General features: G+C 43.3%; 1 protein-coding gene across 6 annotated transcripts; it reads left to right on the forward strand.

Moving 5' to 3' along the window:
- The first annotated feature begins 824 nt into the window (after positions 1–824).
- Positions 825–26,788, forward strand: map4k5 (mitogen-activated protein kinase kinase kinase kinase 5). Of its 6 annotated transcripts, XM_086127389.1 has the most exons (36): positions 825–1,250; positions 2,133–2,347; positions 4,064–4,121; positions 7,278–7,368; positions 8,613–8,677; positions 8,788–8,843; positions 8,942–8,989; positions 9,139–9,181; positions 9,494–9,566; positions 9,648–9,779; positions 10,537–10,599; positions 10,680–10,761; positions 10,839–10,955; positions 11,445–11,523; positions 11,773–11,826; positions 14,813–14,871; positions 14,951–15,018; positions 15,336–15,374; positions 16,583–16,627; positions 16,992–17,034; positions 17,644–17,854; positions 18,247–18,270; positions 18,349–18,434; positions 18,727–18,768; positions 19,144–19,228; positions 19,308–19,387; positions 19,737–19,797; positions 21,211–21,325; positions 21,713–21,771; positions 22,552–22,655; positions 22,801–22,978; positions 23,183–23,251; positions 23,327–23,419; positions 23,791–23,861; positions 25,341–25,396; positions 25,998–26,788. In XM_086127389.1, the coding sequence occupies exons 2-36, from the start codon at positions 2,240–2,242 to the stop codon at positions 26,083–26,085; spliced, it is 2,745 nt and encodes a 914-aa protein (XP_085983515.1). In that variant the 5' UTR covers positions 825–1,250; positions 2,133–2,239; the 3' UTR covers positions 26,086–26,788. The 6 variants fall into 6 exon arrangements, with proteins under 6 accessions (XP_085983515.1, XP_085983516.1, XP_085983518.1 ...); XM_086127390.1 differs by lacking the exon at positions 18,247–18,270; XM_086127392.1 differs by lacking the exon at positions 15,336–15,374.
- The last annotated feature ends 32 nt before the right edge of the window (positions 26,789–26,820 follow it).

Here is a 26,820-nt window from a genome sequence, read left to right on the forward strand (position 1 = left end):
TCACTGATGTTCAGGAGGCCTCCGGTGTTCGCCAGGGATAGCCGGCCGGCCTGCGAATAGCGAAATCCGAATATTGCAATTGGAATGCGTTGATTTGTCGTCGGTGTTGTTGTTTTTAAACAACAAAAGTTATACCCCCAAAAAACACGCTAACTTGCGTTTTCCACGAAAAAAAAATTAACCACATAAACGTGAGTTGGCTTCCCCAGAACCCCCCCCCCCCCAAAAGTTTAAATATATGCAGAATAAAAACAAATAATGCTTTCCTGAAACGTTATTAACACGCTAACAGAAAATAATTGGTGATATACGTTTACTGATATCAAATGCGGCTGTCCTGATTTTGGTATATGACGTCATACAAACATCATAATGAGAAATTGTTGGGATTCGGATGATTTTGTTGTATATCCGTAGGTGACAGCTAACCGGTTCGGATAACGGATGGAGGGTTCCGTACGAGTGACGATTCAAGTACATTTTGAATTGAACACCCCGGAAAAGGCATTTTACGTGGTGTTCCTGGATGCATCAACAGGTTTTGAACCGGCCCCTGCTGTTCACACTTTCTACCGTTGGACGGCGGTAAAACAGGATGAAACCCAAAATACACGGTGCCTTTGGTGACCGTAGTAATTATGAATATGTAATGACAGATAATAACGCGAGATATATGTTTTCAGACGCTCCAACATTTCAGTTTTACTTATAAAACGTCATACACACGTCCTGGTGAAACATTCCTTGGATTTTTTTTCCCGCCGGATTTATTTATAATAACATCACATATTGTAACGTTACTAAGCGTGAGATAACTACGATAGTACTCTTTTACGAGGTGTTCCTTAACGCATCACCAGGATCCAGAAATGTACGGAGATTAAGAGTAGCTGACTGTTGTTGTTTTTAATAGCATTGGTGTATTGAACTAAGACATGGAATCATTAGTTTCTTCCATGTTTTGAGGTCCGTAGTCATTATTGGGAGTACAACTCCCTTCTCCGAAGCTGTCAACGGAGCAAGGAGGATGACATGTCCCAAAGAAGTTGGTGGCGACGACTGCTGCTGAACGAGGTCGCTGCTTGCCCGAAGGAGAGCCACTGAGAGCCACCTCAACTTTGCGAACGCCTCGATAACAAAAAAAAAGACGGCCGGTTGAAAGATTTTCCTTTTGGCCGCATTACTCGGCATTAAAAGTGCCAAATGGACATTTGAAAAAAAAATGCACGGCCGATTCGTCCACGCGAACGGTAAGCAGGAGGGCAGCTGAAGTTCGGAGAAACTAGCCGTTAGCATTTAGCCGGATGCTAACTCCCCCTCCGGTTTCACCGTTCAAAGAAATGGTGGACCTGGACCCGGTTATTTCCTGGAGTGATTGCTGTCAAACTAATGCTATGAATCAGGGGTATTTGAACGTTTCAAAATACCTTTTGTTGAACTTATTTATGGATTTAGAACTACCCAAACACATTTAAAAGGGTATGTTTGAAGTCATTTTCACTATTTGCGTCTTTAACACTTTTCCAGCAATTAGTCTCCACCTCCATGAAACTGGTATGCAGTGTGGAAGTTCATGAAATTGCATTATTTGATTTCATGTTCGATTTATTATTTTTTTTAAGGTAAGATACCAGTGTAGCTTAATGGTTGTTTATTTTTGTGATCAAATGCACTGAGATGCTTTTCATATTGTAGGAGTTTAAACTCCAAACCTGTCTTCTCATCATCTTCATGACCATACATTACCAGTCATGCTTCTTCACTTCCTTTCTTTCATCAGTTCCTCACCTAGTATAAGCCCTTTTTCCTTCCTCTATGTCATCCTTTTTAACTCCTTTCAACACATTGACCTTTCATTTATCCCTTTCATCCATTCTTTCCTTTCATATAGCCTAGTTTCCATCAATTACTCTTACTTCCCCTCGCTTCATACTATCCACATTTTCTTCCCTCTCCTTTCTTCCCAAGTACACCCCTTGCTTCATCATTCGCCTTCATCTAAAAAAATAAATATACTGATGTCATACAATGATCTTTGACAATTGAGGTCAACATCGACTACGTTGTATTTTCCACATCGTAGTTTTAAGAAGTCACAAATAAATGTGCATTCCGTTCCTTCTGATTTCCAGGCCATGGAGCAGTCGGAAGGAGCAACTAAATAAACCAAGCACTCATCGACTTGTTTGGCGGCTCCAGCAACTAGCCCGCACCAGCTTCCCTCAGCATCAGAGCCACCATGGACATGTTTCCCCGGCCCAGCGGCGAAATCCAGCGGAGAAACCCCCAGCACGACTTTGAGCTCATCCAGCGGGTGGGAAGTGGCACCTATGGGGATGTCTACAAGGTATACACACACATATCTTATATATATATATATATATATATATATACAGTGTGTGTGTGTGTGTATATATATACACACACACGCGCGCACACACACACACAGATTTCTGTAGAATAGTTGTTACTTCTTAATATTAAATCTTACATATTATACAATAATAGTAATATTAATAGTAAAATGAATTAATCTTTTATCTTAGCCAGGTGTCCCAGATATTAGCGAAAAAAATTGAACGCAAACTGTTGTGAAAGGATTTAACAAGTTCAATTATTTACTTTTGCGTCTGGTCACTTTTACTTTGCGACTGCGCGTTGGGACATTGGGAGAATTCGTGACAGATCAGTTGTGCATAAATTCCTAAAAGGCTCCAAAAAGAAATCTTTGCATTTTGCTGGTCCCAAATGAAGCGAGGTGTGCTGGAGAAGGTCCTTGTTTTTCCATCTGCTGCAGATAAACATTCATCAGTCAGCTCTGCTGCCCCTCCTCCTTTCTATATGAACCCCCCCCCCTTCCCCCCAAGGCTGGCAATGGAATGCTGTGCCTGGAGTTCTGGTATTCTCTTGCCATATCTCATCAGTGTTGCTGAACACCCATCATGAGTGTGTCCACTGGTGTTAACACCTGAGATTTTTATTTATTTTTATCAAGGAAAACAGCTTGCACGTTGCCGGTTTTATTGTCGTCGTGGCATTTGCGTTCACTTGACTTGTGCCGGATTAGAGGCGGCGTCCCGTCTTGACCTCAATCCGGAGGCCCAACACGCATACACGCAAAAGGGTTAATGTTGTTTTCCACGATAGGGAAAGTGATCCCAATCGGATGGGCAATAGGGACAAAAAGGACACCTACAGGAAGGCACACCAGTGTCTCTTGTGGTTAGAATTCCACCCCCATTTATACCCCTTGCGATCAACTTGGGACCAGCCCGCGGGTTACCGGTCAATCACAATCGACTGGTTGGGCACCCCTCTTCAAACGCGTTCTTCCATGATACCCAGTTGGTCTTAACCATTAATGAACTTCAAATCGATATTGCATTGTAATAGAATTCAATGTTGAAAGCACAGAGGCTGCAATTTTTGAGGGATAGGCGGGTGGCCAGCTTTATTTCAGTCACTGGGCTTTATTTTTCTACGTATATTTGATCGATTTATATCACGTCAAGAGAATTTCAGTGCTCAAGAAGTGCAGTCCACGTTGACATACAGTATCGTTTCAGGAAACGTGAAAAGTTGAAGTGATAAAGCCACAGGTTTGTATGCAGTCGTGTTGTCATCTGATTTATGACTTCCAGATGACTTCTGTTTGCGCCACACTTGTTCAGTGGAATTTCCGTGAAGTGGTCAGAGTGACCCTGTAGAGCCCAAGTCAAAGTATTTGGTAAATTAACAGCTGGAATTGAAGTAGATAAATAAACGTTCATGTTCACTCGCGTTGGTTTCTTGTCTTTAGCAGGCTATAAGACCAAAACAGTGATGTATACTAAATCTGATAGTGTTCAATTGTAATACAGATCAATGTAATGCTTGTTTGTTAAAAAAGATGCACGGGAAAAGGACCTTGAAAAAAAATGAGTCACTTTTTAAATTGCAATCACAGTCACTGTACAGGTATATTCATATATTTATTTTTTGGTGGTCATTTTTCCCCAGAACAAAAAATGTACATTTGACCTGAAGCACAGCAGTGTGTGAGTATTGTCCCACTGTCTTTCAGGCCCGCAATATCCAAACCGGAGAGCTGACGGCGGTCAAGATCATCAAGCTGGAAGCAGGTAAGATCACGCTTCTGCTTCCCGTCCCGACCGACACTGACAGAGTCGTCGACGGCGTTGCAGATTAGTGAGATTATGTCAATGAGCGCCACCGAGATCAAATGGTTACAAGGAGGAGAAGATTTTCTCTTTCCTTTACTCACCGTGTTGAGAATATGATGGGCAATATGGTCTTTATTCCATATCCTACTAGTGTGTGGAATTGTCCATGTACTAGTCCACTCTTTGTCCCCACTACAACACCTTAAATATACTGGTAGAAACATTATCGATCACGAATAGAGCAACAACCTGAAACCATGGCTTGAAACCCCATGATACACATGAAACCAATTTGAAACCTTACTCTTGCTTAAAACCCTCACCCATGTTTGAAACCCTCGACAGCTACCCGCCCCCTACCCCCCACCCAAGTAATCCAATAATTTAATTTATTCAATTCCGCCTAATTTAAAAGCCTCATCCTTCTTCCAAACACTCCAGAGTCACTTCTGCAGTGTGAGCGGATTTGCGATCTCAAAACTGGTCCAACCGGCATGCCTAACGCTGGCAGCGACTTCGGAACACAAAGGTGCGGTCTGGCCCTCTGGCCAATAGATCATCTGAAGGTCTTCTCTCACACGTTTTGACAGTGAGTGACTTTGTTCGGAAGCATTCACTCATTCCCGACGCACTAATCACGAGAGGGGACTTCTTAATGGTCTTTTTTTGCAAGCAGCGATTGACTATTTTAGAATTAAGTATGGTACAGAGTGTCCCATCAATTAAGAGAGTGATTGGATAAAAAAGGATTTTACATTATTAAAACTAATGTCTGCTCAGGGTCCTAATTAGCGATGCTAGGCTAGCTGGGCGATATGACCGACAATTGGTATCATAATATGAATTGAATCCCTTTTTGGTCACAATATATGTCGTGGAATAAATATGAGTGTAACAATTGAAGTGGTTCTATTTTGGTGTCCACAACTTAAAGATGTCATCTTGGGAACATTTACCTCATCTCAAAACTTCCAAATTCAAATTCGGCACTCAATGGGCCAAACAAACACAGTTGACATAGCTAATAGAAGTACGTAATATACAATATATAAAAATGTATTTTAGTTTTGACCTTTTTCAGGCTGCTTCTATGTACAGTATGTGCTAACGTTACTAATACACTATAGCTGTTGTATTATCTTCCTATGACTCTACATTTCATGGTTCCATTTGGGATGAAAAAAAATCCCGATAAGCGCTTAATCGGATGATTATTCTAAAAAACAAAACAAAACAAAACAAAAAAATATATATATGTGTGTATGTGTGTGCATCTTTTACAGTTGCATTTGAAACATGACGTACAAAGAAAGACTTCAACTCACTTTATAAAATGACTGGCAAAGAATATTCAACTTTTTCATGATGTTCTAACTTCATTAATGAACTACATTATCACTTCTATAAATGATGCGTTTCATAAAGAAGGAGTCAACCTGAGGAGGAAAGGAAGCGTCTCCACAAGTGACCAATGTGTGTGGGTCTGTGTGAGTGAGTGTGTGGGTTAGGGGCGGAGGGGTGTTTTATTTTATTTTTTGTCTCGCAGCTCTGAGTCACATCCCTGAAATTAGCCTTTTCCCAAATGTTTGTGGCCGCTGTGCTGCTAACTCGTACGTTACTGTCAACAAAGTGAAGGAACATGCAGCGGCCTTAAAATGACCATCACAAATCTGCAGTATGTGACAAAAACGTCAAGCCCTTGGACCACATTTAACTGGAGTTTCAAACTGCAATCTTGGGTTTGAAACCCTAATTTGAAACACCATCCTTGGTTTCATACCCTTGTTGTTGGTTTGAAACCCTAATCTGACTACCTAACCTTTGAAACTAACTGGAACATGACCAAATCCTGGTGCGACGGAGTCACTTTAACAAAGGAGATTCCATTGTGGTCATCTCTATTCTGAAATTTCACCCCTGTACCTTGTATTTGCCAATTTTATGACGAAAATGAATCTTTCACAACTGACTTCATGCCATTTGGAGACATTTCAAGCTTCACTAAGACGTCAATCGAGTTCATACATGACTTTCCGTGTAGAAGTTACAGCGACACATATTGAATATTTATTTCCTTGACGCACATGCTGCCATTCACCACAACTTTCTCTGCAGCGCATATTTTCATCTTTTCAATCTTCATGTGGACTTTGGAACCTCGTTGTAATCAAAATCAATTGCAGCAGCCCATTTCTGCACAATTGGAAGCAGCTGGTTGACATTTTTGATATTTTTTTCCAATTTCTACTGCTGGGAGGTTTGAGAGTTGCACACGTGAATGTCAGTCGAACAAATTGTTCCGTTTGACGGAGCTCTCCTGGAGTTAGTGTCTGTGCGACACTGTCGTTTGAAAGCATAACCTTAGCTTTAAGACCTCATTTGAAACCTTGACCCTCACCCTGGACTCAACCTAAACTAGGAGCCGACCGATTAATCGACCAGGGTGATGCAATCGGCTGAAATTTGCTCTTTTAACCCTTTCAGGGACAGCGGTCACTCCGGTGGACAGATTACTGTATTATAAGGTTACAGGGTGCATGAAACGGTTAATATGTTTTCAGTTTTTTTTTAAAATCATTAACACTATAAGACAAAGATAAGAACATATTGGCAGTTTTTTTAAAAAACTTTTATTTTAATTAATTTTTTTCTGTTGTGAAATGTTATAGCTATAAGCAACCCAAAAAAGCTACTTTATGATGTATAATTTTTAAACTAAATTGGCCGATAAATTGGTTATCTGTATTTTATTCTAGCAAATCCACACTGGCCTTAAAGAAATAAAAATAAAATAAATCCATATTGGTCGGGCCCGACTTGAAACCCCAATTTGAAACACCAACTATCGGCTTAAAACCCTAATTTGAAACTCTGATACCTTAACCCTTGAAATCCCTCATTTGGAACCCTAACCCTTGTTTGTTAACCCCAAGGCGTGCTCGAGGCCCAAAGTCAAACCCCAAAGCTTGGTTTGAAACACAAAAACCTTTTTTAGAAACCCTAAATTGGCTACTAAAAACTCTCTTCACGAAAACGGATTTTTAACAAACCAGAGATTCCAATTTCTCCCCGCAGCGCAGATCGTAATGCGTTTTCCGCGCTGTTGTGTTCCAGGGGACGACTTTTCCATCATCCAGCAGGAAATCTTCATGGTGAAGGAATGCATGCACCACAACATCGTGGCCTACTTTGGGAGCTACCTCTGGTGAGAGCGCCGCCAGAGTTACGCGTTCAACACGTCGGTGCTTTTGAAGGGGCTTTTACGGGGCCTGGTGGCTGCAAGTGGCATGCTAATTCCTGAGTCGCATTATGGCTCAGACTCTACCACTCGGTTGGCCCCCGTCGCCGCCTCGGTGTGACGGAAGGTACAGCCGCTCCCGACTTCCAGCAGGTTTGACAGGAACCCTCTGATACGTGCTTGTCACGCGGCCATGTCAGAGCACTTTGATTTCCTGACCACATCCAGCGGGAACGAGCGTTCGAAACCGCACGTTGTCGCCACAGTCGGTGATTGTGTCAGCACCTCACAGTTGTAGCTTGGCATACGATTTTTTTTTCCCCTCAGTATTGCGAGTTAATATGCGATTATTACTTTCAAGGCCCTCTTGCCATGTATTTTTGTTTTAACAACAACAAGCTGTAGAAATGATTTTGTACTGCATTAAACAAATATTTAGATTTGATAGGCTAGGCATATGCTAAAATAAAGGCGAAATTGTTGACTTCGCCAATTCGTAGTCTCGGCTGAGCTTCGTCCGGGAGACTCCCTTTTGAAAGTGAGAGACGCTTTCAGCCTTCACAGACAGCGAGATTTGCTTCCATTTACAGAGCTGTTTTCAGATGATGTGCTCAAAATCTCACCGTGCCTCCGGACGTCGAACCCGCGCTCTATATTTTGTTCACAAGCAAGGTCATGGCGGCAATTAGCTTCGGTTCATTGTAGGGAAGGCTTTTTTGCTATTTTGGGGGCAAGATCTGGTCGTTATCATGAAGTTTATGTTATACAGGTGTGCGCTGTAAGCAAAATCGGCAAATGGAAAACGAATTGCGTGAAATCGAGACTTTGAAACGTCAATGTTATAGAAGTGGAAACCTAGTAAACGGAGTACGCTGGCTGTACTTCAGAGTTGTTAACCTATGAATCACTGACTTGCGGTCTTGCGTTCTTGACAACTTCGCAAAATTCTACCAAACAAGTGTGGATTAAACATGAGTCGGTAAGTCATGAATCACAAAACAATAACGCAAACTAATTTGAAGGGGGGGTTTTTTCTCTTTAAATTGCAGCCTTTGCGATTTGAAACTTTCATTCTACTACATTACAATGTCTATTTGAATTCGGTTGTGGTGATTTTTCAGCGCACCAACAAATAGCTTTGAAACATTTTATTTGTGTTTGTGTAACTGTATGAATCTGACTGCTTTCTCTTTTTCCTGTGACTTGTTCAGTCGAGAGAAGCTGTGGATATGCATGGAGTACTGCGGTGGCGGATCCCTGCAGGACATTTATCATGGTGAACCCCCTTTTTTAAGTCGTATGATTTTTTTTTTTTCACGCTATTAACAGTCAACAGCATTCGATTTCCTGCGCCGCACTCATACTATCGTCTCTTGCGTGTTACAGTGACGGGTCCTTTGTCAGAGATGCAGATTGCATACATGTGCCGGGAGACTTTACAGGTGATTTGCTGATTTTTTTTTTTTTTTCCTCCCCCCTCAATCAATATCTAAAATCATCTTCGGAGTGACAACTGATATTCTTGATTTGCCTTTTACAGGGTTTGGGATACTTGCACACCAAAGGCAAGATGCACCGTGACATTAAGGTACACACACACACACACACACACACACACACATTCACACAGTGTGTTTTCAGAAGCGGGTCGCGTGCCAGATGTTTCTAAGAATGTGACGTGATATGGGACGTTATCCGCCCAAATAAATCTTGTGTGTTTTTATCTTGTGTTTTCAGGGCGCCAACATACTTCTGACGAACGATGGCGACGTCAAGTTGGGTAAGTGGCTCTTGTGTGTCCTCATTCCTCAGCTCTTCGCAGCTGGTTTCGCAACCCTAAAAACTCCCGTCTGTGTGTGTGTTTGTGTGTGTGTCGTTTTATTTTTGTGTGTGCATTTTTTCACGTTTTGTGTTGTGTGTTTTTTATATGTCTATGCGTGTTTGTTTTGGTTTATGCGTGTTGTTTTTGTGCCTGTGTGTTTGGTTTGTTTGTGGTGTTTTGTTTCTCAATTGTTTTCCTGTTTGTTTGGATTTGGGGTGTGTATATGTGTGAGATTGGTTGTGTTGTGTGTGTGTGTGTCTGTGTGTACAGCTGACTTTGGTGTCGCGGCAAAAATAACAGCCACCATCGCCAAGAGAAAGTCCTTCATCGGGACGCCTTACTGGTGAGTACGTCGTCAGTGAGGCATTTGGACAAGTAGCTTCAGAAGCTCCGGTCACCTACTTTCCCTCTTGACGTTGTGCAGGATGGCTCCAGAGGTGGCCGCAGTGGAGAAGAACGGTGGCTACAACCAGCTGTGCGACATCTGGGCAGTGGGCATCACGTCCATCGAGCTGGCTGAGTTGCAGCCCCCTATGTTTGATTTGCACCCAATGAGGTAAACAGCGAAACCCTCTTCATCGAGTGGGATGAGGTCCAGATGCATCCACAATTAGTGAAAATTCATATAAAAAGTGTTGTAATATGGTTGGCCTCAAAGCGCAGTTGCCCAATTTATCTTAACTTGTCACCATATAAATGAAAGACAGTCACGTGCTTGGTCACAAAAAAACATCTTTGCCAATGTGGCTAAACAGAATACAAATCTCCGAGCCACACGTAGATGTCGTTAGCCATCACATCGTGTTTGTTTTGCCGCTGTCTTATTACGTCCGCCTTGCATTCGTGCACATGGCAGAGACATTGTCTCCCAAATCACACAAAACACATTTAATCTTCATGGCAGCCGTTTTCCTTTTTCAGGTTGTAGGCATAGCTTGATAGATAACTGCACGCTGTAGTGGTAGAAATGGTCCCAAGTTATCCGCTCGGAAGTAATGGCGGTTTTTAGCACAGAAGCCCCAAAAAATAATTGTGCCTTCTTCTATTCAGGGTCCCAGCAAAAGGGTCTGACTTGCTAACCGTTGCTTCTATGTCGCAGGCCCGCTGCGTGCATATGTAAACATTGCATCATCGTATTGACAAGTCACAGACTTTAGACAACCTCACCATGTAAATGCTTTTAACTCATTCACTCCCAATGACGTTTTTAAACGTTTTTCCAGACTTGGTCCAGAATTGGCTGGTACTGAATGAGTTAATGTGCCAATTTATTCCAAATGTAATGTTGACATTGTGATCCCCGGTTTGTTTAGGGCCTTGTTTCTTATGTCAAAGAGCAGCTTCCAACCGCCCAAGCTAAAAGACAAAAACAAATGGTGAGTGCCTTCCCTACTTTGGGCTGTATAAACCTTTCTATAGAGGATGATGTTGTGACCGATTGCTTTTGTATCCACAGGTCCGCCGCCTTCCACAACTTTGTCAAAGTGTCCCTGACCAAGAACCCCAAGAAGAGGCCCACAGCAGAAAAGCTCCTTTCGGTAATCAAATGCTTCCATTTTTGTTGCGATACATACGCACTTGAGCGTCTTCCCGTAACGTCTTGGTTTCGGCGCAGCATGTGTACGTGGCGCAGACGGGCTTGACTAGGCGGCTCGCCGTCGACCTCCTGGACAAGATGAACAACCCCGACAACCACCAGCATTATGGTGAGGCGGATGACGATGACCTTGAGGTAAGATGCGGTCACACATTTGCACACAACTCATGTACTTCTGTAAATAGCACAACATTTACACAAAAGAAATGTCATTGTGACCGTGATGAGTCATGGCAGATATCATCAGCTGCTGAACTCGTTCAATGATTTGTGCTGTTACATAAAAGTGTGCAAACTGTTTTTTGGAATGGCTTCTGGTGCTGCTTACACACGGCGGCACATGTCATCCAACTCAGATGAAGTGTGAAAGTAAGGCTGGGCGAATAATCCGTTTCATTGCTGCATTGGAGTTTATTCCTCATGACAATTTTATTTTAGTATTTCGGTCTCATTTATGAACACTACAGAAACCCGGGATTCAAACAGGGGCATGTCGACTTTTAAATGAGCGCTTATGACATGATGTTACAGTTGCACACGATGTATTGCAGGAACATATTATGCAAAGGGAAAAAAAGAGACCACGCTTTCAATGTGACAAACTGTCTCCAATCTGTTCCGCAGCCCCTCTCTGTGGTCCGACACACCATCCGCTCCACCAACAAGCACGCTCGGGCAGAGAGGACGCGCTCTGAGATGGCCTGTAAGTTACCATTTAAAGTACCCCCCCCCCCCCCCAAAAAAAAAAACTTAAATCCCATCAGCGACCCATGTCATTCCCTCACGGGTGTGAGCAGCCCAGCTGTTCAGGTCGCTCGAGGTCCCACTACTGCTCATTCTGCACTGGCACTGTTCCAGGCCACAGCATGTGTGTGTATAAATAGGTCAATAGAACCGAGATGGAGGTTCTGCCTGATTTAGCATTCCTCAGTATGTCTTTCTCACCTTGAAGCAAACAATGGGACAGAGCAAGGAGGGCCGCAATCCCCTCAAGGGAGCCAAGCAGGTCAGTGGCGGCGGCGCGAGACGACGTGCGTGTGTTTGTGTTTGTAACGCCCACGCTCACCCTCTGGTGTGGTCTTGTCGTAACACGTAAACCCTCGCCCTCCCAAAAATGTGTGTGGCTCTCTGACGGACTGACAGAAATCGCATTGTGTCACCCGTGACTAATAGGATCCTCACGTTTGACTCATACCTGACTCAGCACTTTTTTGGTGTGCGCGGTAGTGTTGACTCGTGGTTTGGAATGGTTGGTTTTTTTTCACCTATGTAACCTTTGTTATACTGCATCTTTAATAATACTAAGATAAATGCAATACATATTTATTCATAATGGCTGAGATCTGGTTAGTGACATGGCTAACTAGCCTTTTTTCATGCAGTAACCCTGCAAAGATCTGTATACGAAGGCCTTTTTCCACCTTTGACTTTAACACAGAACACAGCAATGTGAATGTTGCCCACATCTGCGTATCCGCTTGCACTCAGGGACATAGTAAGACAAACAATAACCCTTTGACACAGTGGAATAACTTGTAAAACCGCATCAGAGCCCGAACAGAAGGTCCTTTTATACTTTTGAATTGAACACCTCAAATTGGATATTGGCCACAGCCACAACTGCCTGTGTCCGCATTTGTGCAGGGATGTCACACGGCTAAGTATAGCCCTTTTCACGCATAAGTAACGCAACAGAAGAAGAGCCTCACTTTTATCCATCGTTGCATTTGATCACAAAACCCAGCAAACTGCTTCCACCGTGTTCCCTTTCACACAAAGCAAAAGTAGGATATTTCCAAGAAAGCACGCTTTCACACGGCTGTTTGTACAGAACAGTGACACTGCGGGCGGAAATTCCTATTACAAACAGTATCGCCCCACATTTGTCACAGTTCTGATGCTACCTTTGAAAGCACAAAAAATAAATCCTGGGTTGACTGCATCTACCCCCTCTCTCCCATCGTGACGGGAAAGATGTCAGCATATGTAGGTAGGATGAAAGGGGCTAAAATCAGCATCTGAGATGGAACGGATGAGCCATCATTTATGCATCTTCCTACACAAAGCCCAGCAAAGGTGGGCTGCACACATTGCCACACACCCATTGCACCGCCTGTTACGGCTCTGATATGACCTTCGTATGCATTCCCCCCCTTTCCTCTCCTTATTCCGTGTCAGCGTTTGTGGACCTTTTCTTGATTGTAAACAATACGCACGAGGATACTCCCGGTAAATGTTGTTTGAGTTGTGCTGTCAGGTATAACCCCAAAAACCTTCGAGTTGGTTTTAGATTTCCTTTACAAATAAATACATAAACAATCCAAATTGAGCCAGCGGGAATACGTGGGTGAGTCGGATAAACCAAGTGGGTGTAAACGGTTGTACTCGGAGGAAGGATCACAAGACCGGCTTGTGGTAGAGTGAGCCACTTTGTTTGGTTGAGCAAGACATTACCTCACAGGTATGTGGAAAATGTTTGGTCGGATTATATTGAGTAATTTGCACCCCGCCACCTCTCACACAGTACATCAATACCGTAACCAGGCAAGTTTTTTATTTACGATGCCAACCTTGTGGCAACTCAGCGGTCATTTTCTTGACAGCCGAACATTGAATTATTGGGCGATCCGCCCTACCAGCTGAGCCACAGCCGCCCCCATTGTTTGCCTATTACTGTATTGCTGCTCATTGTGTTCCAGACAACCTCACCAATAGACGTAATCCGTCGTAGCCGCTGTGTTTTTTTATTTATATTTGCTTCAAAATGTCATCCGTGCCCTTCCATTGCCAACAAACACGCATGTGGGGTGTAGGTCTTACATTTTGCCACTTGGGGTCACCGTCCAAGTGAACATGTGAGGATGGACTACCGGCCAGCCCAGGGGTGGGCAAACTTTTTGGCTCGGGGGGCCGTATTGACTTTTAAAATTTGACAGAAGGGCCAGGTCAGCACGAGCTATGGTACATTTAAAAAAAAAAGGCATTTGTTGACAGTCCATATCAAACATCAACAGAACAAAAGCATGAAAGTACTGTATTAATATACTTTTTTAAATGACAACAGTGTTGTTGATTACCTATTTTAGCTTGTGCATTGCTGCAGATGGGTTGTGATCAGACCAGTAGAAGTAGAGCGATACAGAGGTCCTAGGTGGTCGAAAAGATCCACCTTCCTCGTGTTCTGCAACTTCAAGTCAATGCGCCACCTGGCGGTGAAATGCCTGTCAATATAAGTCCAATTGAAATGAATGCAATCATTCACATCGAACCTTAATTGTGGACCAACCTTCGGCGGGCCGGATTAAAAAGACCAATGGGCCGGATTCGGCCCGCGGGCCGTAGTTTGCCCACCTCTGGGGCCAGCCCTTTCTTTGCCATCGCGTTTGCCACATTGGTGTGCAGTGGCGGTGCCAGTTGAGGTGTGCTCAGAATGTGCTTCACTTTGTCTTTTGTTTTTGTTACTGTTTACACTATGAAGCAATTGAAAGAGCTGAATCACCTTTTAAGATAAGATAAGAAAACCTTTATTAGTCTCGCAGTGGAGAAATTCCCAATTCACAGCAGCAAAGTTATGAAAGGAAGAAGTAGAACAACAAAATATAGGAGCTGCTGGAAAGGCAGCCACTCTCGCGGCGCCATTTTGAAGTCAAAATAAAAAAAGTAACACAACACAACACATAGGACACAGACAGTCGTGCAATCTTCACCACTTTTCTGCATACACTTTGTTGTCTGAAGCAGTTATAGATTTATTCATTTACAGTTCGCTCTAACTAGCGTTGGTCGGCTCTAATGAATCCACTCACGTTATTTTCTAACAACTATGACGTATTTCGAAACAAATGTGTGAGTTTACTTAAATGCCTGAATTTCAGCCACATCCATTTTTCAATCAGTTTAACTGTTGAATTGTAAATGACAAATGGCATCTGCCTCAGAAGCAGTCGACCGCTTAAAAAAAAAAAAAAAGAGTGTCCTTTTGTCATTGGCAGTCGACAAGTTGCAGTTTGAGCCGCCGCTGCGGAAGGAAACGGAGGCCCATTCAGAAATGGTGAGGATCAAAAGGCAGGCGGTGGCGCCGACGTGCAGGTGTATCAAGCGCTGCTATTTCTGCTTGTGTGTTCGCACAGGATGTGAGTAAAGATAATGACTTCCAGTCCCCCTGGAGCCCCTTTGCCGAGGGGGGAATAACAGCCAGGTAAGCGTCAAGGCGGCTGCTCTTGTTGACACCGTTTTTTGAAATTTGACTTGATCTCCCCCTTGCACGTCCACAATGAAGTGTTTAAACTCATGACTACCTGACTCACTGATTCTTAATGAGCACGAATTTTCCTCCACCACCCTCCCCCACGCTTGCTCTCTGTTATTTATTTATTTTTTTTATAAAGTATAAGCAAGCTGCTTCTCACATCTCCCTTTTGCTTTGCTTGTCTTTCTCTGTATCTCTCCCCAAACTTCTTTTGGCTGTCGGCCTGTCTCGTCTCTCATCTCGTTCCCTCCCCCTCCCCACCGAAGGAGTCTCCTCAAAAGCGTTGAGGACGAGTTGTTCCAACGGTAACTCTTAACACTGCTGTTGCTTGTGTTCTGTTGTAGTTGTCGTGTTGCATCCATTAGTCCAAACTCCCAAATCATCCGCCGACATTGTTTTTGTTAACCAGCGAGTTTGTAGCCATTTAAATACCACACAAGCAGCGTGTGTTGTTTGTCATTACAAACTCCCCCAGTTCTGTAAAATTGAAATCAGGTGAAAAATTGAAAAGTAGAAGAGATGCCAACCCTCATGATTTTCCCCTTTGGAAGTCAGCGCAACTGCCGACATCATGGACGTCTAAGAAGCATTTACACTGCAGGTCCAATTGCCCAATTCTAAGTTAATACTGATAGCGTGTCTTAGGGCTTTGCGATGAATTCATTTTATTGATTCATTTGAAATATTCTTATGATTTTTTTATGTAAATGTATTTACAGCTTCCATAGTAAAAAAATAAATAAAAACATAGACTAATTAATCTAGTCAAAATACAGTACATTGGAGGACACTCTGTGTACTGTATTTTTGTCATATCAAGTAAATGGTGTAACACGAGTTCATTTAACATTATCAAGAGTCCTGTTGAATTCCCCCAAATTAATGGGTGTTTTATTTATTCATTTCATTAAATTGAGTGATTGTAAATAAAGTGATACAATAAAGCAATTGACATATTTTGATTTTATTGTACAATGGTTTAGTGCATAATAATGAATTCTGGACACTATAAAATATTGTATCAGTAATTTAAAAAAACGGAATATTTTACCAAGCATTGTACTCTGATTTTGGTTTGTATTTACATCTACACATGTTTTGAGCATTTTAAAAGACAAATTTGGCCATTGATCACAATATTTGCCCATCGCAGCTTTCAAATGTGCTCTAATTGTGGATCCTTGGGCTATTTCAACAAAAGCCTATCACGGACATGCTCATTGTTAAATAAATAAATAAAATGCAAAAGATGTCTGATTTAGGGCACTGCGTGACAGGAGAACACATGAAGTGCGCATGAAGGATGTAATAGCCGTCCATAATGTTGTTGCACCGGTTTCGCGGAGGGTTGACGTCACTGGACTACTTGGTAACATTACCCTCCCCCACAACAAAATGTGGATTTCCCCCAACCCTTCCCACATTTGCATTTAATTTGCATCATCCCTTCTTAATTTACCATCATCCCCAAATGCCACAGATGAACGTAACGCCGCTCTCTGCTTCACTTCAGGGGACACGTCGCTCACCTCCAGGACGCCTTCGAAGAAGTGGAACTGTGAGGAAACGCTGGTGTTTAATCACCGGCCGTGGCAGTACACACACACAAACACATGCGCTGCATGGCCTTAAATGAGACGAGGCATGGAAAAAAAAAAGTCATCTTTAGTCTTGTCATTTGATATGTCATGTAGCTAGAAAATGGCAAGGCAAAGCTGTACTTGCAATTAGCTACATGGAAGAAAAACTACAACTACAACCACAATGACAAACACGTTCATTCATACCCGTTGGACAAAATCGGTCTCATCGGATCCAAATGCGCATGTGTACCAAACACCGTGGTGTGGCAGGTTCAAAGGACGTCTGCGATTGAGATCCTCATTCGTCTTTTTGTTTCTTGTTTTCTTTTCCTATTTCAGATCCACACTCAAGCCAGGCTATCCTCCTCCTCGGCCCCCGAAGGTGAGCATCAATGACAAATCGCAATTCCACAAATAATAGTCCGATGAACTCATAGACGCTGACTGCGTCATCCACTGAAGACTAATAAACGACTTCCTCAAATAGGAAAAGGAAAATCAGTTGCTCTCTCTGACAGTACATTGTGTCCACCAGTGGTGGGTTTAAGTCTAATTAGGATTTAGTTTAATAAAGTAGAAATGTGTTCTGTTCTACTCTGTCTAACTGGTCCATGAAACTAACGCTCAAAAATGTTTGACAATTCAAGGTTTTTCATTAATTATTGCTGTAGTTATTTTCCCTGTTGGTAACTCATAAGTAGCGATTCCAATTTTTCTGCTCACATAATTTAACAGTGTTATAATAGTTTTCCATTAATTTTAGTTAATTAAAAAATAATATTTCAATTTAGTTTTCATTTGTTTTTAGAGCGGATTTTTCTTTTTTTCCCCTTTTTCAATAGAATATTTCAGCATATGCTTCATTATATCTTATTTTAGATTAGTTTTAATTGTGTGCCTTTGAGGATCGCTTTGCCATCAAGGGCGATATAAATAAACTTGACCTGACCTGACTTGACTATTGCCTGCCATTGTCTCTTTTTTCCTGCAGCCCCGCTTGCAAATCCCCTGTGAGGACGCAGGTCTCAGCGACGAGCGCTTGCTGACGGTGCGACGCTTCCCCAACGCGGAAAATGGTCCGGGCCAGGCGGCGCGACGCCGGAGCACGCCGGAGCATGGCAACAAGGCGGGGAGCTCGTCGCCGGACTACCTTTCTGTCAGCGTCAGCAGCCCTGGGCTCTTGTCTCAGGCTTCGGACCAGGGTAAGGACATGCTGCAACATCAGCAGTTCTTTTACATCTGTACAGGTTACGTCAGTAAATTAAAAATATGGAAGAAAAGTTTGATTTCTCTAGTTCAATTCAAAAAGTGAAACTCTTATAGTCATACAACACATTGGAAAATACTTTTCATAATTCCTATCAAGTTCATAAATTTAAAAAAAACAAACTATTTTTGGTCTCTTAATGTTGTCATTTCTTGGGTTTCTTGAACTTTGGGTTTTCCGTAGCTGTGATTTGTTGAGATGACGACTCTTCTGCTTCCGTTTCTTCTGCCGTCTTTTGAATTTGTGCTTTGCCGCCATTTTGGAACCCGAGAAAACTGTGCAATTTGACATTAAGTGGTTCATTGGTCATTTTTCTTCTTTGCAAAGCTGTCAGTAAGTGCGAAGGCAAAGGTGAGCCAGAGCTCCACCGTCATGTTTCTCTCCATGTGATTGTCCAATAACACCGTTGCTTTTGCCTCAATCCCAAAGACGACGACTCGGACGGAAGCGTGAATGGCGACAGTCCCAAGGCGACACCCAACCGGGCACATCGGAAGCTGAAGAAGGATTTTCCTGTGCGTATTTTGTCCACCCTGTTTGCGTTCAATGGGAGATTTATGGCACTGAACATTGAAGATCCATACAATACATTCATAAACCATTCAAAACGCTTCACTTTTTTTTCTCCACATTTTCTTCTTTTACAACCTTATATTGAACTTACATAACTCAATTGAAAAAAAATGTGTGAGTAAAAATAAAATAGGGAGAGTGCTTTTGATTAATTGATGATGCTTTAATACATTTTTAGATTTAGCTTTTGAATCGAAATCGAATCACAGTTTGTCTCCTTTGCGCCAACGCTAGAAACCGGCTATCAACGGCTTGCCGCCCACACCGAAAGTGCTGGTGAGTGAACAGTCCGCATCCACAGTGATGGTGATGCCTCTTGATCTGTCTTTGTTGAAGTGTTAATCGCCTCACTTGTGTGCACTATTTCTAAAATCACATTATTTGTTACGTTAACTTGACTTTGAAATCACAGTTCGGTTCACATTGTGTGGTACAGTAAGTATGTGCCGGGAACTGGTTTCCTTTGATGTAAACGGGAACCGAATTAATGATGTTTACGATGAAACATGGAAAAAAGAATGTGAAAACTGTCATAAATCACAACATATGCTGACAAGATGCTGAGCAGCACTGTGTTTGTTTACGTAGTACATGGGAGTAACACGTTTCTGTCCCTTTTCTTTCCTCGCTTTTTTTTTTTTTTTGTGGCAGATGGGAGCTTGTTTCTCAAAAGTGTTCGATGGGTGTCCTCTGAAGATCAACTGTGCCACGTCTTGGATCCATCCGGACACCAAAGGTGACAGCAATTTCACGCGACCACGCCCACCCACCTAAGACTTTTTCGACATCCTGACACATGTATGTCCCCCCCTTAGACCAGTACCTGATCTTTGGGACAGAGGATGGTATCTATACACTCAATTTGAACGAGCTGCATGAGGCCACGATGGAGCAGGTAAAGTTAGCCGGCGTCAACCACCTGATCCCATTTTAGCCTGGATTTACACTGCAGGTTCAGATGCCCAAATCCGATCTAATATTCTGCACATAAACTCCAAAACGCATGCATCTCAAAACATCTTTCCCCATTGGATTGAATGGAATTATTTTGTTGGTTTCATGTTCTCCACACCTGTGTCGTAGCATATTTGGACCGTAATGATTTGTTTTTGCTTTTGCCATCATTAAGATTTACCGCAGGTGTTTTTGTTTTTTTTTAATGTTGATGAACAATTACAAGCTGGATCTGTTTCCACTGTCGCAATGCTTCGTTGGTCACGCCTCGTCTTTATGTCTCCTTGTAGCTGTTCCCCAGGAAGTGCACATGGCTGTACGTTATCAACAACAACCTGATGTCTTTATCGGGTAAGTGGCGATGGCCCACGTTACCCGTCACCGTCATCGCCCGCTGCTGCTTTTGTCCCGCGTTATCTGGCGACACTGCCCAACCTGAAAATAGACATTGTTTTCCTTTTGTGTGATCAGTGCGCTTCTCAAGAGCTGCTGCCGCTCATGCGGTTGTGAAATTTATAGAACCAACCTCGTAGGTTTAGAATTAAACAATCTTTGCCTTCCTTTTCTCATGTATGACTAACTGTAAATACTCCCGTTCATTCTTGCTATCATTCATATGTGTGCATTAAGTACTTGCCGACTCCTTTGCTGATCAAAAACCGCAGCATTTACTGAGGCCCCAGTCATACCTTTTTTGCTGGAATCGGTTACTCACTCTAGTTTTTGTCTGCTTTGAAAATATCTAACGTGAATCTGATCACTGCGGGGTAGCTTGATGATCTGGCATAAAGCACAACCCAATAATAACTTGGCTCCATCAAGTCAGAGCCAGTGTCCGTTTCCAACATGTTATTCGGATGGCATTATCTAGCATTATCTCTCTTAAGTAGACCCACAAAAAAGTCTCAACAAGCCCTGCCTGAAGAGCACAGGAAGTAAGGCATTTTGATTAGATGCAGACATTTTTAACTGTTAGCTACTGCTAGCATAAAAAGGAAAAAAAGCAATCCGCTGAAGCCGGTTTCCCTGAACACCATGAAATTTGGTAGGCATGTCAATCATGAGAATGCCCACAAAAAAAGGAACAGTATTTGTCCGATTGTGACCTAGTTTGATTGAAGCATGCATACGACATAGATGGCTGATACTCATTTGTTAGAAATGTCAGTTTGTCACTGTGTCTAGGTGGACCTTAATTGGAAAAGATTGATGTGACTCGCAGTAGTCGTTCTTGAGTAGAGACAAAAAAAAAAGTCTAAAGAAGCCATATGCCCGAAAATACAGGGGATAAGTCTGTCAATTTGGTCTGAAGAGGTCACTTGAGCTCATGATGGCGATTTTATCTGATTGCGACTCAACTTGAAGCATGCAGAGGAGCAGGATCAAATGTCTCGAAAGGTTTTAATGCTGCAACTGTCTAGAGATTTAATTGTCAATGAAGTTACGACATACTGCTTATAATGTGTGACGAAAATGTCACATTGTGATGTGGTTTGTGGGGCGACAAACCGTGAAGCCTTCTTTGTTATTGGATCGTCTTAACTTCTGCTCTCTTCTCGTTTCTGTCCTTTGAACACTGTCCACCCTCCTCCCACCTGGCTTCACATGACACTCTACTAACCGACTTCATCAGAAGGTAATGCGCTTCACACCATTGTCACACTTTTAGCGCCGCTCACGTATCACCTCGCTGAAATGTCCATGCTGCCGCTGCTGATCAAGCAAATGTGTATGATGCGACGGTGACGGTGGGTTGTCCCGCAGGGAAAAACTTCCAGCTGTATTCCCACAACCTCATTGGGCTCTTTGAGCAGCTGAAGAAACCCGGTTTGGCCGCCCAGCTCCAGACGCACCGCTTCCCGGACAAGATTCTACCGAGGTGACGGCGGTGCAATGATGTTTGCCTTGTGGTCTGCCTAATCATTTGTACCCCCTACCAAAGAAAATGCAGTCACAGATTCCATAACTGTTCTATTTAAAGGTTAAGGCAAGGTTGGATGATGGAGACAGTTTGAGCCTGACGCAGGCAAATTGTCTTTTTTCAGTGGGAAAATGCTGTTTTCTTGCCACTTGGCAGTCAGCTTTTTCAGAGTTACACTGCAAAATAGTCGGCGTCTTATTGTGTATGCGCTCCTTTGCCGTCTGCCGCCTGTGTGAAAAATGAGCCCGCTCGCACTGAAGTGGAAGCTTTGTCCGGCTCCGCCCGATTCACAACGTCATGGTCTCTTTTCAGCAGGGCTGACAGAGAGCTATTTTGTCCCCTCAGGAGGTTCGCCTTGACGACCAAGATCCCCGACACAAAGGGTTGTCACAAGTGCTGCATCGGTGAGTCCCCCCTTTGCACTATTTGGGCTTTTATTTGTCCATCTTGTCCAAATGTACCCAGGCAGCCTGGGTGTCAAAAGTACTTTGCACACACATTTATAGAGGACTTTAAAACAGCCGCCGCAGTATATACAAGGTCTGCTGAACCTGGAGCAAAAATAAGTCGTACAACAAACAATAAATTAGTCATGAAGAGTACAAAGCCCAAAAACAGTCACACCAAAAACAAGTCTGAGTGAAAGGCCAAAGACTAAAAATAAATCTTAAGATAAGTTTTAAAAATGGGCAGCGTTTAGCTGGAGGTCTTTGCAAAGAGAGGAACCGGCAACAGAAAAGGCTCAATCCCCGCTGAGCCTTCGCTTAGTCCTCTGTACCTCTAATGGCATCTGGCCCACGATGCGTAAGGGTGATGGAGCTCAGCGAGGTATGGTAGGGTGAGACCATTCAAAAAATACAATTAAATTAAAATGGAATCTTAAAAAGAACTCAAAAATGCACAGGGAGGCAGTGAAGGGATGCCAGAGTCAGAGTTAAGTGCTCCTTCTTTCAAGTAGCAAGCAGCAGCATTCTGGACCAACTGGAGACACTTGATGGGGGATTGGCTTACTCCAAAATAAAGTGCATTACAGACATCCGGGCCAAGATGTGACAAAGGCATGAATTACTGTTTCAAAGCTCTTGAGAAAGTAGAGGCTTTACTTTAGCCAGCTAGCTAAGATAAAAGAAGCTGGATTTAACAACAGTACCACAACATTCTTTTCAAGTATTTTTATTTTACAGTGAGGAACCCATACACAGGCCACAAATATCTATGTGGAGCGCTGCAGTCGGGCATTGTCCTCCTGCAGTGGTATGAGCCCATGCAGAGGTTTATGCTCATCAAGGTGAGGTCCGCGTCATGTCAAATCCCCCCCCGTGAAATTCGAACATTGTACTGATTTTTCTTGACTCGTAAGTCATTGGGATGCTCCGGTGTGCCTAATGTTTTGTCTGCCCCCCCCCCCCCCCCCCCCCCCCCCCCTCCGGCAGCACTTTGACTTCCCACTTCCCAGCCCGCTGAAAGTGTTCGAGATGCTGGTGGTGCCCGAGCAGGAGTACCCGCTGCTGTGCGTGGCCATCAGCCAGGGCGCCGAGCCCGGCCAGGTGGTGCGCTTCGAGACCATTAACCTCAACTCCTGCTCTTCCTGGTTCACCGAGATGGGAACCAGTAAGTCCTTCGTACCGCGCTTGTTCTTAGGGATGAAACGGGACTATTGTTTACTTTATTTTGGCCATCACAATTTCGGAGTCTTTGAGTTTGGGGAATATTGTTACTGTGAAATGTTATTTGATTTATTTATTTAGTATTGTAATCACTTTTTCTATGTCAGATGTGATATGAAATTCTCAGCCATTTCATCTCTCCCCGCAGATAATCAGCAGGTGGATGCCATCCATGTTACCCAGCTGGAGAGAGACACTGTGTTGGTGTGTTTGGACCGTAAGTGGACACACTTTGTCATCAAAGCATCAGAAGTCTCAAATTGGATCAATTGTATCCGGTGTTTCCACACAGAAAATTTGAAGATTGTTAACCTTCAAGGCAAATTGAAGTCCAACAAGAAGCTGGCATCCGAGCTCAGTTTTGACTTTGGCATCGGATCTGTTGGTAAGATTTTGTTGCTTAATTTTTTTTTTAAGGAGTGTCCACGTGAAGTGACGTTCACTACGCACATACATACATTCTAACCAACTTTTAAAACATGAGACTGGACATAGGATGGGGGAAAGTGTCCAGGTATTGGGTAGCTGCGCTTCCATTGATTAATTATTCTTTACATACAACTTTTATTTGAACTGATTTAACATTTACGATTGTCAGAGAGGAAAAAATTCTTTGCACACTCAGCATGCGAGTCAAATTCAACAGGCTGTTCTTTCAGTGACATTTAATAATAGATGATAATAATAGAGGAGAAAATGCTCAAATGATGTCTGATTGTTGGCCAGGTGTTTGAGTCTCTGCTTTTGTTCCTGCAGTTTGCCTGCAGGACAGCGTTCTGGCCTTCTGGAAGCACGGCATGCAGGGCAAGAGCTTCAAATCGAATGAGGTGAAAACACTCTCCGCTGACCTTTTCATGGGTTTGTTTGGGTTTATTATTATTTATTTTTTTTGCGAGCCCAAAAAGTTCAGTTCCGAGTGGTGGGAAAACTGAAAGCAATTAAGGTACTCTAATGTGTTTGCATGTGGGGGAAAAAACCCCGCAGTCAAGCCTGTTGCAGAGCAGTCAAAAACAAACTCAAAAATGAAAACACTTTCAAGCGACTGCTGTCGGCCACAGTTCGCCCAGGCACTCACATGTCGGCCAAACCGACTCCGGGTCTTGCTGTCACTCAGTCGACCACGCCCCATTTTTTTCACCTTTGAAATGGAAATGCCGTGAATCTGAAAGAAAGACCGTCTCATGCGGCTAGTTGTGCGTCTTGTGTATTGTCTCCTGGATGCTTCCACATCGCCGCGCAGGTGATCCCGGGTGCGACGGGTGACTTTGTGTGCGCGGCAGCTAATGAGCTCGTCATCGGAGTGAACCCGAATCATTACTCGGTCCCGCTCACACAATAAAAGTTCAAGAGATCGCAGCGAGGCGAAGCATTTCATTTTGATGGAAAGCGATACCGCCCGTGGCTTGGCGGCCATCTGGATTATTCCTTTTTTTTCTCTCTTAAATGTCAGCAGGCATGCAAAATTGATCATCATAAACGCAACAGTGAGCGGCGTTGAATAATTCAGCTTTTGTGCGGGTACGATTCCTTCACGGACGAGCGGCTGTTCGATGGCCGTTTGTTCCATCGGGTGCCTCCGTCAACACCCGAGACCCAGATCACATCTCCCTCCTCGTCCGAGCCTAGCGCTTAACACCTCGCAGGTGTCGCCCACTCGCCCCCGTCTGCTTCGCCTCGACCGAGCAGCTATCATGTCAACACTTTTTGTACACGCACAGTGGCGGCTTCATGGTGCGTTCGCGCATACGGGAACGTTCCATGGACACACAACAGCTACGACCTCCCCTAAGGCACACTTATACTTGACAGTTGTATTTTGCTCAAATTTAGATTATGATTCTCATACAAAATGTTATCAGATTCTTAAATTGTGAATTTTTCGCCTGAATTTGATTTTTTAAAAAAAACCTTCACTGCGAACAATTTTGCGATTTAATATACGATTTTTTGTTTTTGGAAGGTCCTCTTCCCATGTATTTATTTTTTTTTTTTTTAACAAACAAAAATTAATCTGGAGTACAATAATCTCAGATTTATTTTGTAGAAATGTTTTTACCGTATAGGTTAAGTTTAGGCAAAGCTAAAGGCAAATTAACCACGAATTAGCATGAAAGACAGTTGATACACTTCAGTTAGAGTTGCTAACTTAATTTATTCATTGTACAGGATATTTTTAAAAGAATCGCACAATGAATCAGTTTTCGGGATTTTATCGTGTGCGATACTGGAATCGGCCCCAAACATCCTTTTCGATTGGGCCTTTTTAAGAGGTATTAAATGTAACGCTCTCATGCGTTGATTCACAGGTAACGCAGGAGATCTGTGACCCGAGCAGAGTTTTCCGCCTCCTTGGATCTGACAGGTGAGGACCGGTCGCCCCGTGCCAGCTACCTCTGAGCGTGCCTTCGCGCCTGCTATGTAATTTCATCTTGGAGGAGTGGGCTGTAGTTTCCCAGCTCACCTTCATACCATATGAGGGTGTGCCCTATGATATCTCCACGCTGACCGAACGCACGAAAAGGTCACCCGGCAGTGACGCGTGCTTTCAGCACAGCAAGGCAGGAGTAGTGAGTTAAGAGACGGTAAACTTCACGCACGAGCCCACCCTTTCTTTCAGTTAGTCCCTTTCACACAGATGTACCGTACCGTCCCCAAGTCAACGATATCTCAGAAGGCGGACAATTGCCAGGTTGCGTTGGTCCCGCCATCCCGTCTCGCTGCTTTTCACACAGAACAGCGACATGGGGGGAAAAGATGGGGGAGGAGGGGGGGTCCTTCGGAAGAAGGAATGAATGAAGAAACTTTGTTTCCCTCCCCCTCAACTTGCCCATCGACTTTAAACTGGCGACTTTTACAAGCAGTTCTTTATGTTCTTGGGACCAAGTTCCTTGATAGTGGCTCTTTTCCACGAGATTCCACTCTTGCGTTCTTAACCGTGCACCCCCCCCCCCTTTTCCGTTCAGGGTGGTGGTTCTGGAGAGCCGACCCACGGACAACCCAACAGCGCTGAGCAACCTCTATATCCTGGCGGGTCACGAGAACAGTTACTGATCCATCGAGCGTTTTTTAAAAAAAATCTTTTTTTTGGGGGGGGGGGGGCGTCATGGGATGTTGTTTCCATTGAGCTGACCACAGCTCAGCTCGTTGGACTCACAAGGAGCCTGTGAGGAACGTGCATCACAGCAGAAGGTTACAAATATGACTTTTTTTTTTTTTTTTTTTTGAATCCTCTACATTTTACATCCACTTATTTGGAGGTCTTATAAGTGCCATTACAAGCTGGTGAGTATCTTTTTGGGAGACTTTTAGCGCCCACAGGCTTGGAGCTTCTGCCATCCAACTCGAGCAGAGCAACACAACCACCTGAGCCACATGCGCTTTATTTAAGCAATATTTATTAGCATTATTAATATTAACCTCGGGTATCTCGGACTACCTAATAACCGGCAGCCTTCTGAGTAGCTTTTGGGTTCTACTTGCGTTGTAACATAGTCATATCCAACCTTTTTAAATCTTGAATATAATGTACAATTGTGTAATCCTCCCTCTGCTTTTACTCTTTTATAGACTTTTAATTTCTTATTTGCACCGTGTAAGCACTTTTGTACATTTTTCCTTTTTTTTTTTTAAATGTAATTTAAGATGACAACATGAGGGACGACGCGCTTCTGTCAACATCTTTGCATTCCCTTTGCAAAATGTTTTCACCTATGCTGTTTTTTTTAAATAAAAAAAAAAAAGCTGTTGCTGACAATGTGTGTGCATATATGCGATGGATGTTGAAAC

This window comes from Hippocampus guttulatus, chromosome 13 (assembly GCF_054856545.1).
Source record: "Hippocampus guttulatus isolate MCC_2025c chromosome 13, RoL_Hgut_1.0, whole genome shotgun sequence".
In the NCBI taxonomy this organism is placed as follows: Eukaryota; Metazoa; Chordata; class Actinopteri; order Syngnathiformes; family Syngnathidae; genus Hippocampus; species Hippocampus guttulatus.